The sequence below is a fragment of the Pelecanus crispus genome, chromosome 8, assembly GCF_030463565.1.
Source record: "Pelecanus crispus isolate bPelCri1 chromosome 8, bPelCri1.pri, whole genome shotgun sequence".
NCBI classification, from domain to species: domain Eukaryota; kingdom Metazoa; phylum Chordata; class Aves; order Pelecaniformes; family Pelecanidae; genus Pelecanus; species Pelecanus crispus.
Window position 1 is genome coordinate 8,251,515 of NC_134650.1, and position 16,528 is coordinate 8,268,042.

A 16,528-nucleotide genomic window follows, 5' to 3' on the forward strand; every position below is an offset into this window, starting at 1 on the left:
AGCTGCCCTGCACTCGCTATGAACCCTGGTGAGCAAGCCCTCAGCTCCCCCTAACTGCAGCTCTGGGGAGGCACTTTGCCGGAGAGGAGACAGAGACATCTCGCTCCCGGAGCAGGACAGGGAAAGGGGGTGGCCCTGGGCAGGGACCTCTCCGGAGCTGTGTCCAGAGCCTCCCGCCCCGGGCTCAGCCCAGCAACACGTAGAGTAAGGAGCACTGTAGCCCCAGCCTGATTTTCTCTCCCATGCACATGTCCAACAGCCCACTGAGCCCCGAGATGGGGTGTGGAGCCTCTGAGAAAAGCAGGAATAAAATTCTGAAAGCAATGTTAATCCGATGACTAAGTGGACGTCACTCCTAAAATTCAACCCAAAGCCACTGAAATTATGCATGGGAGACAAAAATCCCAAACGTTCAGGACTTCCATGGAGGAAAGCCCGGCCTGTCCAGGGGGATAGTCTTTCCCCTGCGTTTAGGGACAAGCAGCAGCCAGGCACTTGCAGACAGGCACTTGCTCCCCTGACACGGCCTCGGTCACCAGGCCTAACCCCTCCCTGCCTCTCCAAAGGTTCGGCTCCCTTTGACCTCACTCTGTGCTCTTTTGGGGGATCCTGAACTATTCTGGGTCCCAAGTGCAAGGATCCAGCCTCAGCTCAGATCCTGATTTTCTCCTGAGGAGGCAGAAAGTTCACAAGAAACACTGAACATGGGAAAATTGCACTAGTCAAGGAGCAGAAAGTCTCACAAAACCACTTCCAGGCTTAACTCCCTCGTGCCATTGTCTCCTTCCAGCCCCCCAGGGTCCGACCCTGCAACCCGAACCCAGCCAGGCTTGGGAAAAGCAGCCTTTGGGTGGGGGGAAAAGCACCAATGCTGCCAAATCCCCCTCTTCCCACGGCACTTCATGGCAGTGGAGCCAGCCGTCGGGGAAGTGGCTGGCAGCCTCCAGCATGGCTCCGGCCCAGGGAAGTGGCCGGCAAGCACGGCAGACACTGAGCAGAGCAGTGGGAAGGGGACATCCAGACCCAGGCGCATTCGGAGAGCAGCTTCTCCTCACCGTGTGGCCATGGAGGTGGTTAGAGCAGGACCACGAGTTTCAGATTGTTAATTTAACCTTCTCGTTCAAATAGAAATTCAGTCAAAGTCATAAGCAGAGGCAGAACCGTCAGCTCCCAAGGCTGGGGGAAACTGTTGGGACCTCTCTGCCTCCCAGTGCCACTTCTCCAAAGCCTTTAAATCTGCTGCACGGAGCAGGACCATCTACCGAAAACCCCACGTTGTCCTTCAAAGCGGAAGAGCCAAGACCGAGGCGATCCCGGCATTCGGTCCTATGCCCTAAGGAGAATCCTCCTTAGCACTGAAGCAGCTCAGAAAGCGATTCGGTTTCTGAGATGCAACCCAGCTTTCCATCCTGGTCCCCCCTTCGGCAGCACGGCACGGCCGTGTCACTGAGCAGCTCCCGGAGGCAGCGTGGACGGCATAGTGTCGCTGCCGGTGCGGCGCCGGCCCCACCGAGCCAGGCAGAGGGTGCCCAGCTCATCACTGAGGTCACTTGCGGGGGGGCTCAAACCACACGCAAAACCATGAAGCAACACATAGAGAAACCCAAGGGGAGTGGAGGTCTCCCCTGCAGAGAGGCTGGGGGCCGGGGGGCTCAGATGCGGCCCCGGGGGCTGCGCTCGGGCAGCGGGTGCCCGGCAGGGGGATGCTGCAGCAGGGCGGCGAGGATGCGCTGCAGCTGGGTGAGGCGGGCACGCAGGGAGGTGCTGGAGAAGAGGTTCAGCTGGTAGGACGGGTCAAGGGGCAGGATGGAGATGAGCCACCAGCACCATGTCGGGCCGTCTGCCGAAGCCTGGAGGGGAGAGAGGGAAGAGACCCCCACGTCAGAAACTGCAAGGTGAATGCATGGAATTTTGCTGATGGGAAACATTTGCTCTTGTCAGGATAGCAATGCTAGCTTTGGCTACGGTATTCCTCTGAAAGGCCCTTTTGTCTGTCCAGGCTCAAAATTGCTGGATAAACTAATTTAATTTCCAGACAAGCATTCCCCAGGGAGTCTCCAGAAACAGATGTAATTGGGAAAAAGTCTATACTAGACAGACAAATATCTCGTGCGTTTCCTTGTTTAAGGCAACACTTTTAGTACACAGGGGCCAAATCCTGTGTGGTCGGTGTCTTTCGGGACATTTGCCTTATCATCACTCAAAGAGGCGAGGTGCAGGCCAGGCAGGCACAACCGCTGGGCAGTGCTTTTGTAAATCGGCTTTTTTAAAACCTGAGCCAAACTAAGAGGGAAATGCTCGATTCAGCTGAAGGAGGATGAATTGTTTTGTAATTTTGAGCACAGCATTGATGCAACCGCTGGCCAGGACAGCCCTAGCCTGGGACAAGCCAGCAAGAGCATATTTGTAACAACCCAGGCAGGAAATACTCTCTTAAAGGAGTGAAAACTAAATTTCAGGCTTTTTTTGTTTTTTCCCCCAGAATCTGAATTTGTCAGAGCAACTTCATAAGCAAACTAGATCCTGCCCTCTTAGCTCCTCTGGCCAACTATGGCTGTCTCAAAGCAACATAATGAGAAAGGAGACCGCAGACTTGCTGGGCTGTGGGGTTCATTTTTTTGCCCGTTTGGTTGGTTGTTTTTTTTTTTTTTGCACAAGTGTTTTCAAATCCAGGCAGTTCAGTTTCTTGGTTGTCATTTAGTAAAAGAGTCCAGGAAAGCTTTTAAAACTCAGTGCTCAGTTTCCAAGAACAGTTTAAAACCATAAAGAAACGTTAAACAGTTTTAACAAACAAGCCCTACCATATTTCTGAGCAAGAAATGTCATAACCAGTAACGGGAGTGAAAAACAGGGTTTGTTTTGCTCATTGTGGTGGGGAGCTGAGCAGGGAAGCAGGGCGGTCAGTGCAGGAACGGCGCTGCTTCAGAGGCTCTCTTGGTACCCTCTCTATTTAGAGCATCCCTTCCCTTGGGGCATTACCTGGATGTCCTCTTCCTTCTCCGGCAGCGGTCCATGCTGCATCAAAACATGCCTGGAGGCAAGGTCCCCGTGCTCACAAAACCGCTGAGCCAAGCGGTAGGTGCTTTCATGCAGGCACTGCAGCTCCTGCAGCTCCTCCCCGCCCACCTGCGTGGAGGGAAGAGGAACGCAGAAGGTGTCCATGGGGAGGCTCTGTCCCACCACAGCGGGGACTTTTTGCCCAGGCCCTGTCCTTACCTTCTTGTCCTCCAGGTACTCGATGTCGGCAGTGTTGTAGCCATCCCTGTGTCCGCGTCTCAGCACCCGGAACCGCCTCCTGCCAATGGTGTCCACCAAGGACCGCCCGTCCGCCAGCAGCTCGATCTGCCGAATCTCCAGCATGCAGCCGTAGTCAGCAAAACTGGAGGGAGCCAGGGAGAGGAAAGAGGAGCTGAGCTGGGATACCAGTGGTGGGAGAGCTGCTTCTCCTGAAGGTACCACCTCCAAGGAGGAAAAGGCCCAGGGACAAGCTGGCTGGGAGGGGGCAATTTCGGGGATTCACTCAACTCTGTTGAGTTACCACTTGCTGCTAAGAGGGCAGGGAATAGTGAGCTCACTGTCCACACTCGCTTGGATTTGCCTTACACCAAAATGACTTGGGTCCTTATACTGCCCTGATGTCCAGTGGTCCTGAAGACACCATCCATTGCAGACACATCCTCCCAAAGCCCAGAAAATGCTATTTATGTCATTTCACTTGAGCAGGACTGGAGCACAGGGAGGATATGTCATGTAAATACAGGTACTTAACAGAGTGCTTGGGTTAGGAGCCTGGAGACTGAGCCCACCTGAGATCTGGAGGTACCACCAGGAACATAAGGATGGCTACGCTGCACCAAACAAAAGCCCATTTAGCCCAGTGTCCTCTCATAGCTTGTTAAGGACAAAGTATGAGAGATACAGCAATTTTAAAGTGCTTACTAAGAGGAGCTGGAGGACATGGCCAGTGAACCACGCAGCTCAGAGACGTCCTGAGCCAGAAGCTGTTCCCAGCCTGTGGTATTTAACAGCCAACACTGGCTCAGCCCAGCTCCAGCCCTGGCCCCATTCCTCGCCTGGACAGTGCGATGCCAGAGGCGGCAAGATCCCATTTCACTCTGTTGTGTGGGGAATGCACCACCTCCCTGCTGATTTTATCTGCGGAGTGCAGTGGGGTAGGAAATTGCACCTTGTTCCTCCCCTCTGAACTACTCGGGATTTTAGACATTTGGGGCTGGGGCAGAGAGGGGCAAACCAGCCGGGGCAGAGGGAAGCCGCCTTGCGCAGGAGCTCACCTTTTCCCATTCTCGTATATACACATGCCAAACCTCCTCGTGCCGGTCTCCTGGCACCGCCGGATCATGAGGCGGTAGCGAGGTTCAAAGACATGCAGAGGGCAGGCAATGCCTGGGAAGGACATCGTGCATACGAAGATTGGGATGTTCCTGGTCAGGCTGAGAGACAGGAGGAGAGACCACTATGAAACCTCCCGGAGCAAATCCCATCCCAAGGGCTCTGCATCAGCTGCTCCCCCAAACCAGATGTGTCCTTTACCCCAAGAAGTGATGCTCCAGTGCAGAGCAACACCAAAGCTTCCACTTGGCTCACCAAGAGCCCAAGGACAGCCTCTGCCCACAAAACAGCTCCTTGAAGAGATGCCCCCTCACCCCAAGGTGCCCCATGGGGCACGTCCACACCCACCTGGCACTGCTGTGACGACGTCCTAGAAGTGGGACAGACATCACTTGAGCAGAACCAAGCCAGAGCAATGGTATGTGGTACGGACAGCCCCCTTGGAGCCCCTCCCGGCCCCCGTGCACACACACACGCATGCGTGCACACATATGCTGGAGCAGCTCCCTGCTTACTTGGAGAGCTCTGCCATCTCAGCCTGGTGCAGCTCCCGGCGCTCAGCCACCTGCACGGGGAAGGTGGCCAGCATGATGTCCTGCAGCAGCACGGTGGAGCTGTAGTTTCCAGCCTTCAGGTACTGAAAGAAATAAGACCCAGAAATAGGTTGGAGAAGAGCAGGGAGGGCCTGCCAGGCTCTGAATCACACTCACTTTTACTGGAGCTGAGGGTAATTTTAGATCAGAGAAAGTCAGGGATAAAACCTATCAGGGGATGTCGAGCCATCTAACAGGACGGGATGTCAGCTCCACCGAGACCTCCAGCCGCGGCTCAGACCCAGGGCCCATCCAACGCAGCATCCTGTCTCTGACAGTGACGCAGTCCTTGTATGACAACCTAATTTCCCTGACGGTCTCATCCGAATCCCTTTTCATTAAAGATTAAATCAAATCTCCAGGCTAGCAGGTTTTCCATCTATTTCCATTTTTAAAAGTAATTAGCATTCGCTTCTTTCTTTCTCTCTCTCTCCCTCTCTCTCAGTCCTGTTTACAATCTCACTAAATCACTGTGGCATCCTGTGGAAATGAATCTCTTGGTCTTAATTATCAACCGCCTGGTCATTCCCGCGTGAGTGGAGCCGACACTGCTGTGCCAGGGAGCTGCTAACACGCGAGCATCACACCCTCCCACCCCATCCCTGGGCACGCTGCTGGCAGCGCAGCTGGTCCCCATCTCTCCCTTGGGCTCCCTCCCATGGAACGCGTGCCCTCACCTCTCTCAGGCTCTGTTTGCAGAGGGGGCAGTTGGGCCGGTGGTCCAGGCAGCGTTCAAGGCACTCCTTGCAGAACGTGTGCCCGCACGGCGTCGTCACCGGCTCGAAGAACATCCTGCAAAGGGACCAAAGTCAACGGACCGCAGATAGCAACGCAGGGGAAGGAGCACAGGTAAATCCAGCAGAGAGAGACTTAACAGAGTCTCTGTTCACACGGCTGGGTGCCCTCAAAACTGTCATTCCCCAGGCCTGGCTCAGCACCCTGCTTTGGAAACCCCAGCTGGTCTCAGCCCCACAGCAGTGGGGTCCCACAAAGCGCTCAGGGACTTGCAGAGGCCCAGGCTGGTGTTGCAAGGGTCAGGCAGGTCAGGGTGGGCAAAGCCGTGGGTGCAGCTTCTGGCTATCCCCACCTTGTACCTGCACCTTCCTTGAATCACCTTGCTGAGAGCAAGTGATTTTGCTTCCAGCAGGAACAAGGCATTCCCCATGTCCCCTCCCACCATTTCAAGGGAAATCTGCTGCCTTCACCAGCCTTCTGCACCGAACACAGGGATGCTGCAGGGATGCGATACCACAGAAAGCTATCTCATGCCACGTCTTCCAAGCCCTGACAGCCCATGGCTGTGAAGCTCACCTTCACTAAAGCTGCATTGGCTAAGCTTTGCTCATAACTCCTGTTAATTAAATGTAAGGGTTCCTAACTGGCTTATTCCTTTAATTAGAAGTCTGGGCTCAGACTCTTGGACTTGCACAATGATGTAAGCTGAAAACTGTCCCAGGCCTGAGCACTGCTCCCCATCGCCGCAGGGTGACCCCATCAGTACACACATGGCACCCCATGGTCCTGGCAGGGCTGCGGTTCCCCAGACACCCACAGTGGTGTGTAGCCCAAAAGGCAGCGATGGGCAAGTGCCGCCTTCTCCCCTGCTCCAAGAGCAGAGCCAGCAGCAAGCACTTGGGTTGCTCACAGGTAGCTCCAGGATCAGAAATGAAATGAAGGTCTCAGGAAAGCCCTGCTCAGCACTGAGCCCTGAGTCCTCCAGAACATTATGTTTCCCTGCTCTCAGAAGAGACCTAAATTCACCTCATTCAGACCAGATACAGCCTTGGTCTCTCCCTCCCCTGTGTCATACCCTCATGCCACGCCCAGACCTGGAAAAAGCTGCCGTACAGGAGACCTTGACCGTCTTGCACATCCGGCGGTGCAACACCCAGCCCTCTGCCAGCAGCCGCTTGCACAACTGCTCCAGGTCGGGGGACACGCCAGAAATAACAGCCTGGTTTCAGCATGCCCTGTGGCAGCACCCAGCCCTTCCCCAGCCCTGAGTCAGAAGATGGACATGGGCTCTACCTGGTCCCCTCTTCCATCTCCAGGCACAGAGCTCAGAACTGCTCCCCAGAGCAGACCCAGAGGTTTGCAATACCCCTGTTACTGATGGTATTTCCCTGGGGCAACACCTCCCTCTTCCAGCCTGCAGTTACAAAGGGCAACCACCACTTTCAGTCTTTGACCCTGCTGAACACCCCCACCTCTGCTCCGAAGTCCCAAGCGATACAGCCCTACAACGCTGTGCCTTGCAACAGGGCAATCTGAGCTCTTACAGCCTGGCAGGGCAAAGTATGCCCCTGTCCTCCCCTCTTATCTGTTATCTCTACCGAAACCTGCGTTTCAGCAGTACTGGGGACTGAGTTTGCTATTAAGATGTGAAGAAAGATCCACACCAAGAAAGAAAACCCAGCAGGTGCCAACTCTTCATCCTAAAAGCTCTCCCGCCGGAGAACTCACCGTATGCAGAGGGAACACTCCAAGTCAGATACACTCAGCAGCTCCCCGAGGCATGCCTGGGTACACTTTGCTGCTGCTGTTTCTTCTTCATTATCTAGTGGCAACAGAGAAAGAGAAGATGACCCCCCATTTCAATACTGAAAATTAATCTTTGCTTTCTGACCTTGTTCTGAGGTGTAAATAGCTAACTGCTACACAAAGTACTTTGAAGGTTAAAACAAAACAGCTAGGAAATGTGACATAAATGCCCCCATTAACCCATCTGTGTTCATCCATAGTTTTTCCATCAGTGGGTCTCATGGTACATGGTAGAGGAAGGTGGTATCTTCCTACCTCCTTTTGCAGGCATGGAAACTGAGGCACTGGGAAGTGAAATGACCTAAGAAGCTCCCAGATGAAGGTCTTTGGAGACCCGCCACAAGGCATCATCACTGCTTTATGCAAACCCACATACGTGGAAGCTGCCTGGCTGGACGCTGATGGCAAGTTAATGCCAACAGAGGTGCCACTTCCCCCAACGCATAACACGTTGTGTCCCTCGCAAGGGAATTTAAGTTCCAATCTAAACCCCATGGGAACCAAAGGAAGCCTCTCCCTGGCTCCACACAGGGAACAAGTGATGTCTGGCTTTAGCAAGAACTTTTCACCAAGTGACACCCAAAAGTTTGGTGCACGTTCACCAGCTCAACAGAGGAAGATCGGATACTCCTCACATGCATGAGAAGCAGCAAATGTGCTGGCCAGAGCTGCCCCATCAGGTGCCCCTGGGATCTCTGCTCACTGAGCTGGCACACAGCACAAACACTAAGTTTTCAGTGCTAAAATGGATTTTAAACAAGTATTTTGCATGAGATGAGATTTTCGTACCTTTGACCACACTCACCTACCAACCGCCAGCCCCGCCCCTCTGCCGAAGTCTCCGGTTCCTGCCGTCGCCCCCGCTGGGAAAGGGTGGCTGTCCCCTGGCCGTGCTCAGACCCAGCGTCCCCTCTGCCATCCGCCGGCTCTCCCTCCTGATCCTAGACACAGCAAAGATTAAATCAAGCCCCAAACCTCTTCTCCCTTTGAATACACTGCCGTATCCACCCCACTGAGCCTGATGGCATCGGGAGTATTTCCTGTGTGTTGGTGTATATTGACATCTTGCATCTGCAGGACAGCAGGAGAGCATGGCCTTCACAGACATCCCTGCTCATCTCATGGTTAAAACGTGGGTTTACTCCGTCCAGAGGTACCACCTGGTATTTGGGTGTATCTGAGCCCATATTCTCTGATTTCCCCCTCTCCAACCTGCCAAATTCACCTATAGAAGGCAAAGAGCAAAAGATGAGCTTTCTTTAATAGCTGCTAATGGTCTGAACTGTTCTCAAATGTGGGTTTTGGATGAAAAAATACCTTAAACCTGACGTTTTCTTTTTTTCCTTTTTTTTTTTTTTCCTGAATGGAGTGTGACTTGGGTGTTTCAAACACAATGAGAGTCTAAAATCTTACCAGAAGTATTGCAGAATAAAGCTGGGAGAGGAATGGAGACAGAAAGAGCCTCTTCTGTTTTGCCAGTCTCCACAGCATCAGCTCCGATGGTGGTGTTGCTCTCCCACCCTCCACTACCTGCAGCTTCTCATCCCAGCTTGCAGCCTCGTGCACGTGGCTATGGTCCTGCACAGCCTCCCCTTATCACACCTCCCTTCCCATCATTGGAAAACCCCAATTTGGGATGTCCCAGAGGGACATTAAGTCCCATCGCAGACTCAGATCATTGCAGGCTCTCTCACCTGAGCTTGTGCAGAAGACGATGGGAGCGCAGGGCTCCCTCCATCGACATGGGGATCAGTCAAGCCCTGGTGAGCATCACCTGAGTGTGCAGGAGCAGTGCGTGGCTGAGAAGCATCCTCCTGCGTAAGGATCTGCAAGGAGAAAGTGGGGATCAGGGGGGGCTGGGAGAAGGAAGCAGAGAGGTGGGTGGGTGGCCAGGCTCCTTCCTTCTCCAAAGCAGCTTCCTGCTCGCTGCAGGGCATGTCAGGGTTACTTGTTTCTGTGCTGGCTGAGCTCTCTGTCAAACAAATGCCTTAGCAGTGTGTAAGGAAGAAAGCAGCATGACGCAGTGAACAAAATGGTGTATTTCAAGGGGTGGGACCCATGTTCTCCATCACCCACAAAGAGCAGGAAGGGAGTGAGCTGTGGAGGGTACGAGGTCATTTGCCATTCCCCTGCCCTCTCCCTCCTGGAGGGCAAGTGTCCATTCATGGCTTGAAGTCCCCATGCCGGGGACACTGCTGGAGGCCCCACCGGTGATGGTGATTTTGGTACCTAGGTGGGTGCTGGCCTGACATCATCTGCAGAAAACACATTGACTCTCCAGTGGCAGCTTTCAGCTGGCTGCTTTGCCTTGGGTGACTACTGATGCTGCCTCAAAGCCCACCTCATGCCATGTCAGCATCTAAACCCTGCAAAACCTGAGACTTGAAGATACGGACTGAGGAAGGGGAGTTTTCTTCATGGGTGAACCTGCATCGGAGCGATGGGAAGGCTCTTGGACCAGGACCCGACTTCACTTGATCCCAATGCTGGCCAGAGCAGCACAATCGTGATGGACTTGAGTCCTTCAGAGAACAAGGGCATCTCCCTGTGTGATGCAAGGGCACAGGACCCTGCCACGGTATGGCCCACACACCTTCTCCATCTCTCTCTGAGCAGGGTGGAAATGGGGACTGAGCGTCAGGCAGTGCTCCCATGCCAGCAGGGCTTCAGCTCTCTGTCCCATCTCCAGAAGCACCTTCCCTTTCCTGAAGAAGCCCTGCAGAGCAGAAAAACCTGCGGTGACTATGAGACAGCGACCAGCTGAGCACATGCCCCTTCAGCTCCCATGCGAGCCCCAAGGGAATCTCCCTCCAGCCTCCTGCCTGCTCCCATCCCAGGCCAAAGCACCCGGACATGTCGTTGCTCCCATGCTCAGACTTGTCCTGTTTGCCCACCAGGTCCACCTGCAGCCAGGCACCCATAAAACAGGACTCTTCCAAAACACAGCAGTTGCAAAAGCCAAGCAAACAAACCCTACGGAGACCTAGAGCAGGAGTCAAGGGCTTCTGCCTTTGAAGCTGCAAAACTATTGCCAACAAGTGTTTCACAAATTAGCAAGTGAGGCCCCAGGGCTGATTTCTCCAAGGGCAGCTCAGCCTCCGGCCAACACCTCCCCAAGCCCCCAGCTGCAATCCTGTGCACCAGCGTGGCTACATGCCCTCACCGCCTGCGCACCAGCGAGGACAGACGCGGCACCGGACCTCTCCCATTAGTGCAATGCAGTGCTTGCAGCCTGGATTTGCAACTTAATGGGTTTGACAAGTCTATTTCTGAGCAGGATGAATCCAGTGACTAGAATAATTCAGGAAAGGGGGAAACTGCTCCCATAAAGCAAGATTTGGCTCCAAGCACAGCTGGCCGACGGGGCCTCCCCTCCACTCACCTCGTGCTCTCCAGGCTCTGCCCTGCACACGGCGTCCAGGTCCTCCAGCGCCTGCGGGTGCTGCCCCAGCGCCATGAACACCTCTGCCCGGCACAGCCGCAGGGAGCTAGCATCCGGGGCTGGAAAGAGAAATGTCATCACTTGTGTGATGAGTTCATGCACGGTGAGGCAGCGGGGCTGGATGAGGCCAGGGAGACCCCGCCATGGTGGGACAGCCCCTGCGCCACTGCCTCGTGTTGAGCACAGCCAGCTCCTGTGCTCCTCTTCGGCAGCAGTCGCTGGCCCCTTAAGTCTCAGCAAGGAGGTTATTTTCCCTAAATATCTGATTTTAAACTCTTTGAGGCTCTTCCCTTCGTTTTTTCCCCATCTCTTCCGGATGCCCTCAGCCAAGGGGCACCACCACTGCCTTGGGGCTCAGCCACGCGGGGATCTGGGTTCTCATCCATCCTGCTGGGATGCAGCAAAAAGGCTGTACCATACACATACTCCCTACAGGTGCTGCTGTTGCCACGAGAGGCTCTGCGATGTGATTCACCCAGAGGAGCCACAATAACACGTTACCAAACAAGCCTGCAGCTGCAGAGACCTGCGATCCCAAAACAGCAGGGAGCCTCCAGACCCACCTGGCTGCCACCACTCTCCCAGAGCAGAGGGGAAACCAGAGGGAGTGCAAGGATCTGCCCCCACCTCATGACTTGGGGTTTCCAAGTATGAGAAAAGGCTGAGATAACCCAAAACAGAGGAAGGGAACTGAGTATCCAGTTCCTTGTCAGTGAGATATCACTGATGGGATCTCACTGGCGGGGTTGGGGGGGGCACAGCTCCCACAGGCGCTGCTGGCTGTGACACCCCAAGCATCACGGTGCTGCGTGCCCCGCACTCTCCTGCCTGCTCCTAAATAATAGACAGTGAGACCCTCTTCTCTCCTGCCTCAGGGAAACCCCAGGAAGACCTTCCTTTCTGCCAGCATTGCCAGGAGGGGAATCAGGGTGGTGGATGTCGGGGAGAATGAGCAAGCAGCACCCCAACACAGTGCGGCTCATGGAGTAACCAGGTGTGGTTGCGTTTGTGGGTTTGAACTGTGGAGGATTTCCAGACCCACCCCGTTATGTCACAGCTTGCTGTGAAGGTGACCTACATCCATCACACTGCTGGCTTTCCAGCTAAGGCAACGGGTCCGTGCATCCAGCCCTGTGTCCCACCCCCAGTGCTGACCATCACCAGCAGGTTGCTGGCTCTGAGGCTAAACCTGCATCATAGATTAGGCACCATTTGCAGGCACCGGTGCTGCATTTACTGTGGCAAAGAGAGGTTGGCGGCACCACCTTGCTGAAGGGCCAGCAGCTCCAACCGGGGCGAGCCAGGTCCAGGGGGCTGGGCAGCAGCCGACCAGCAGTCATCGGGACACTTCATTGCTGATGATGTCTCCTGCACTCCCAACCCCGGCAGCCTTTCCTCCTGCCCCAGTTCAAGCACAGTGCTGATGAAGCTCTGCCAGCGAACTGCAGGTCTGGACTAGGAGCCCCATGACAGCAGGGTGCAGGAAGCCAGCGTCTGCCCGCGCTCCTGCCTACCTCCACTGCCACCATGCCCAGGCACCTAGCGATCTGCCCAGGTGCCCACCACGTCTTGCCATGGCTATCACCTCCTTTTGTCCCCACGCCCAGCACAGAGTACAGGGTGACCTTGCTCTCTGCCTGGGGCTCAAGGTGCCACCGCAACCCAGAGAGCAACAGAGACCCCGGCCCCAGCCGCTCCTGCACCAAGGCTGCACTGGCCATGCCGACCTGTGCAGCAGAGCAACACCTGATCCCCCGGAGCTTATTTTAATTTATAATGTTAGCCGTGACCTTAGGGTTCAAGTCAGGAAACGTGGGAACTTACTGCTTGGTACCCGTCCTGCAAGCATGCATCCAGAGACAAAATATTCCAGCCCCTAACAACAGCTAGAGATGAACAAATGGGTACAAAGTCTAGAGGCTTATTTTCCATTTGGGCAAACCCATTTGAACATTTGCACAGCCCAGCAATAAAGCAACTGATTTGGTGAAAACAAGATGTGTAAAATGGGGCTATGAATTCTGCATTTCTCTTCTGCTGCAGCTATTTTTGATCTTGATCTATGATATCATTAGACATTAGGGATGTAAGCCAGCTGGCGGCCCCGGCAGCTGATGAGTGACTGACAGTGCTCCCCAGCCTCCAGGCTCCAGGCATGTCAAGAGGCCTCCTGTGTTACACGTTACGGTGCATTTTTTTTGTTCACTTAGAAAAACAGAAGATAAAAAGTTGACAATTTGTTTTCTCCCAAGCGAAGACAGCTGCTCCGTGAGCCGCGCTGAGCAAACTGGCCCATTGCGCGACGCTGAACCACAAAAAAAAAAAACATTCTCGTGGATAGAACATTTATCAGTGGTTATGTTTGAAAGCAAAGGGGAGTCCGTAACAAATTGTGCAGCCTGAAAGCGGTCTGCAGGCTGCAGGAGTTGGAAAACACGTCCCAAAAGCACCACCCACATGGCTGAGCCTGAGCAGCAGCAGCAGCAAGCACAGGTTTACAGGAGCTGCGGCTCCCGTTGCAATTTCCTCATTGCCCTGAGCCGGACTTCCCCTGTCCTTCAGGGAATGGAGTGCGCAGGGAAGACCAAGCTTGCGACGTTTCCTCTTTATACTCACAGAGGCTTTTTAAAAAGAGATATATATGTAACTGCACACCCCAATCAGACAAAGTCTGGCAAGAAGGCAAACGGCACTAGAGAACCGTGCACATGTGTTTGCATTGAAGGACGGGCGTGCAGGGTATGAGACAGACGCCTTGGGAGGTTGCATAAAGGAACCTGCTTTCTGCTGCCAACGCCGGGATGGGCTGGCCCACTCAGTGCTTTGGTTCCAGGCGTACCCTGAACCTCTGGCACTTGTCTCGCAGCGGGAGATGAATAAGTGTCTGCGCCGCGGGAGGAGAGCTGACTGCTGTCATAGAAACGCCGCTGGAGAAAGGACCTTCTGCCTCCACCGCCCCAACCCCCTGCTCCAATCACATTGTATAACTCCCTTTTATTTAAGCATTACTCTCCAAGAAATCCACTTACAGCCACACATTAAAGCAGATCAACACCTCTGGACCCGATCCTGGCCCTGCAGGCAAACGTCTCGCCGGAGCCAGCTGCAGAAGGGGGCTGGGGCGGGGGGGGCACACGACACCCTGCCCTGCACCGTAGGGCTGGCGCAGGAGCTCTGCCAAGGCTGTGTCCCTGCCAGGTTCTGCGGGCGAGGACGTATCTGTCCCAGACTGGAAAAGTCCCAACCACTTCGCATAACGGCCACCCCCCCAAGCAGAGCTCTTCCTCTGACCCTGAAATATTGCCGGGCGGCGAGATGCGAGAAGGTGTTTGCAGCTCTTTCCTCTCCAGCCGCTCGCTAACGCCAGAAGCATGTGGCCGAAGGGATGCAGGCTCTGCACCCTGCCCTGCCCGCGGCCCGGGCAGCCGGGATGAGCCACGGGGCTTGCCTGGCCACCCGCCTGCTCCCATCACCCCGGGACACCGGCGGCCATGGGAGAAACGCCCAGCAGCTGGATCCCCCATCGCCACCAGCCCTGCCCTTCCAACACTTCCAGCTTCCCAGGTCTCCCAGCTCTGGACCGTGCAGGCTCGCAGGGCACTGCAGTGCTGGGACAAAGTGACCCACGCTGGCACCCACCGGCTCCCACAGCACAGCCCGCGCACCCCCGTCTCAGCCGCAGCGCCGGCCCCTCGCACCCGGCATCCGCACCCCCCAACCCGCCCCGCCAGCCCCTCGGGCCCGGCGATGCTCACCCAGCTCGAGCCCTTTCTGAGCCATCCTCAGCGCTTCCCGCGTCTCCCCACGGGTGAGACAGTCCCGGACGCGGGCCGCCAGCCAGGCCAGCCGGCTCTCCCGCTCCACGCATTTCTCCAGGAGGCCGCAGAGCACCACGTTGCACCTCGCCGCCCCGACGCCCAGCAGCTTCAGCCTCTCCTGGCACAGGGGGCAGCGGGAGGGCACGGCCTCCCCGAGGCACGGCTTGCAGAACGAGTGACCGCAGGACACGGTCACCGGCTCCCACAGGAGGAGGAGGCAGGAGGGGCAGCGCAGCACGTCCAAGCCCCCGCTCCCGGGGCCGAGGGGCTGCCGGGCGGGGCTGCCCCCCCGGGGTGGGGGGGACGGGCTGGGGGGGCCGCGGCTCATGGCAGCACTTGCGGCCGACGCGGGGGGGGCTGCCCCTAGGGCCGCCGGTGCCCGCACGGCTCCCCGCGCATTGCCCGGCTCGGCTCCGCCCGGCTCAGCCCATCCTCCCGCCGGCTCCGGGCCCGGCTGCGGCTGCGGCTCCGGCACGGCCCGGCGCGCCCCGTCCCGCCGGGGCAGGACCCCCCCGCGCCGCAGCGGCGGGGGGCGCCGGTGGCGGAGCTGCCGGGGCCGCCATTGGCTGCCGCCGCCGCCGCGCTGCACCGCCCCGCCCCGCCCCGGCCGCGTTTCGTAACGGAGCCGGCGGTACCGGGGGCGCCGCGGAGCCCGCTCGGGCGGGGGCCGCTCCCGCACCCGCACCCGCTCCCGCACCCGTACCCGCACCGGGCGGGGTGCGGGGGGGGCCCGGGGTAGGGTCGGGGAGGGGCTGCTGAGCAGCGCCCCGGGGGTGTTGGGGGGCTCCGGTGCCCCGGAGCCGGGACGCGGGGGTGTTGGGGGGCTCTGGAGCAGCCGGGCTGCGGGGTACAAGTGACACTCGAGTGTGAGGCCATGCGGGGGGTGCTGGAGAGCCCTCCAGACCAGCTGGGGCGCAGGGTCCCCCGGGGGGATCGGGGGTGCTCTGAAGCAGGACTGGGGTGCTCTGAAGGAGGACCGGGGTGCAAAGTGCTGGGGGATGTTTTGGGGTGCCCCGCAGTAGGGCACTTGGAGGTGCGGGCTGCCTGGGGTACCTGGGGTGCTGCGGAACAGGGCTGGGGCACCAGTCCCGGGGGGCACAGGGTGCTCTGGGATGGAGCCAGGAGGGGTGGGGTGCTCCAGAGTGGCTGGGGCGCAGGATACCCGTGGCGTTTGGGGTGCTGAGGAGCAGCCCAGGTCGCAGGGTGCCTGAGCTAGCTGAGGGTCTCCAGAGCAGGACCGGGGTGCAGCGTGTTGCGGTGCTCCAGAGCAGCCAGGGCCAGTGAGGCTGGGGCACACCAAGGCCCCTTTGGAGACCCCACCATGCAGACCTCATGGCAGTATGTTTTGGGGGAGAGGGGTGTCCCTCCAGTGTAGATGGGAAACTGCATCTCCCCCAGATGCTCTGCTTACCCAGAACTGAACCAGTTCAGACCCTGTTTGGGGAGGGTCTCCTTCCCACTCACGGACCCCCCAGCATGGGCTCTGTGTCCCAAGGGAGATGCATCCCCCCGCCACGCAGCCATACAGCGAGGAGCCAGCGGCTCTTGCACAGCAGGTGCTGGGAAAAACAGCTGAAATCTGGCAACCCTGGAGCTTAGTAGATCAGACTTTATATAAGGATGATGCACATTCCCCAAGGGCTCTGTTGTGTGTCTCCAAAAACAAACCAAACCCATGCACGCAGGGGAAGGGATGCTCAGGGAGAGAGATCACCAGTAGGATGTGAGCACTGGTGAAACCCATGTGCCACTAAGGGAGCGGCTGGCAGAGGTTTGGGCTGTGG

The 16,528-nt window shown here is 56.8% G+C and overlaps 1 protein-coding gene across 1 annotated transcript; it reads right to left on the reverse strand.

The window, feature by feature from the left end:
* Window positions 1–1,652: 1,652 nt before the first annotated feature.
* Window positions 1,653–15,072, reverse strand: LOC142594222 (LON peptidase N-terminal domain and RING finger protein 1-like). The gene is made up of 12 exons (XM_075715753.1): window positions 14,682–15,072; window positions 10,867–10,985; window positions 10,078–10,200; window positions 9,179–9,310; window positions 8,290–8,425; window positions 7,407–7,500; window positions 5,621–5,735; window positions 4,866–4,987; window positions 4,293–4,451; window positions 3,217–3,379; window positions 2,980–3,126; window positions 1,653–1,850 (listed from the first exon to the last, which is right to left on the reverse strand). The coding sequence occupies exons 1-12, from the start codon at window positions 15,070–15,072 to the stop codon at window positions 1,653–1,655; spliced, it is 1,899 nt and encodes a 632-aa protein (XP_075571868.1).
* Between the last annotated feature and the right edge of the window lie 1,456 nt (window positions 15,073–16,528).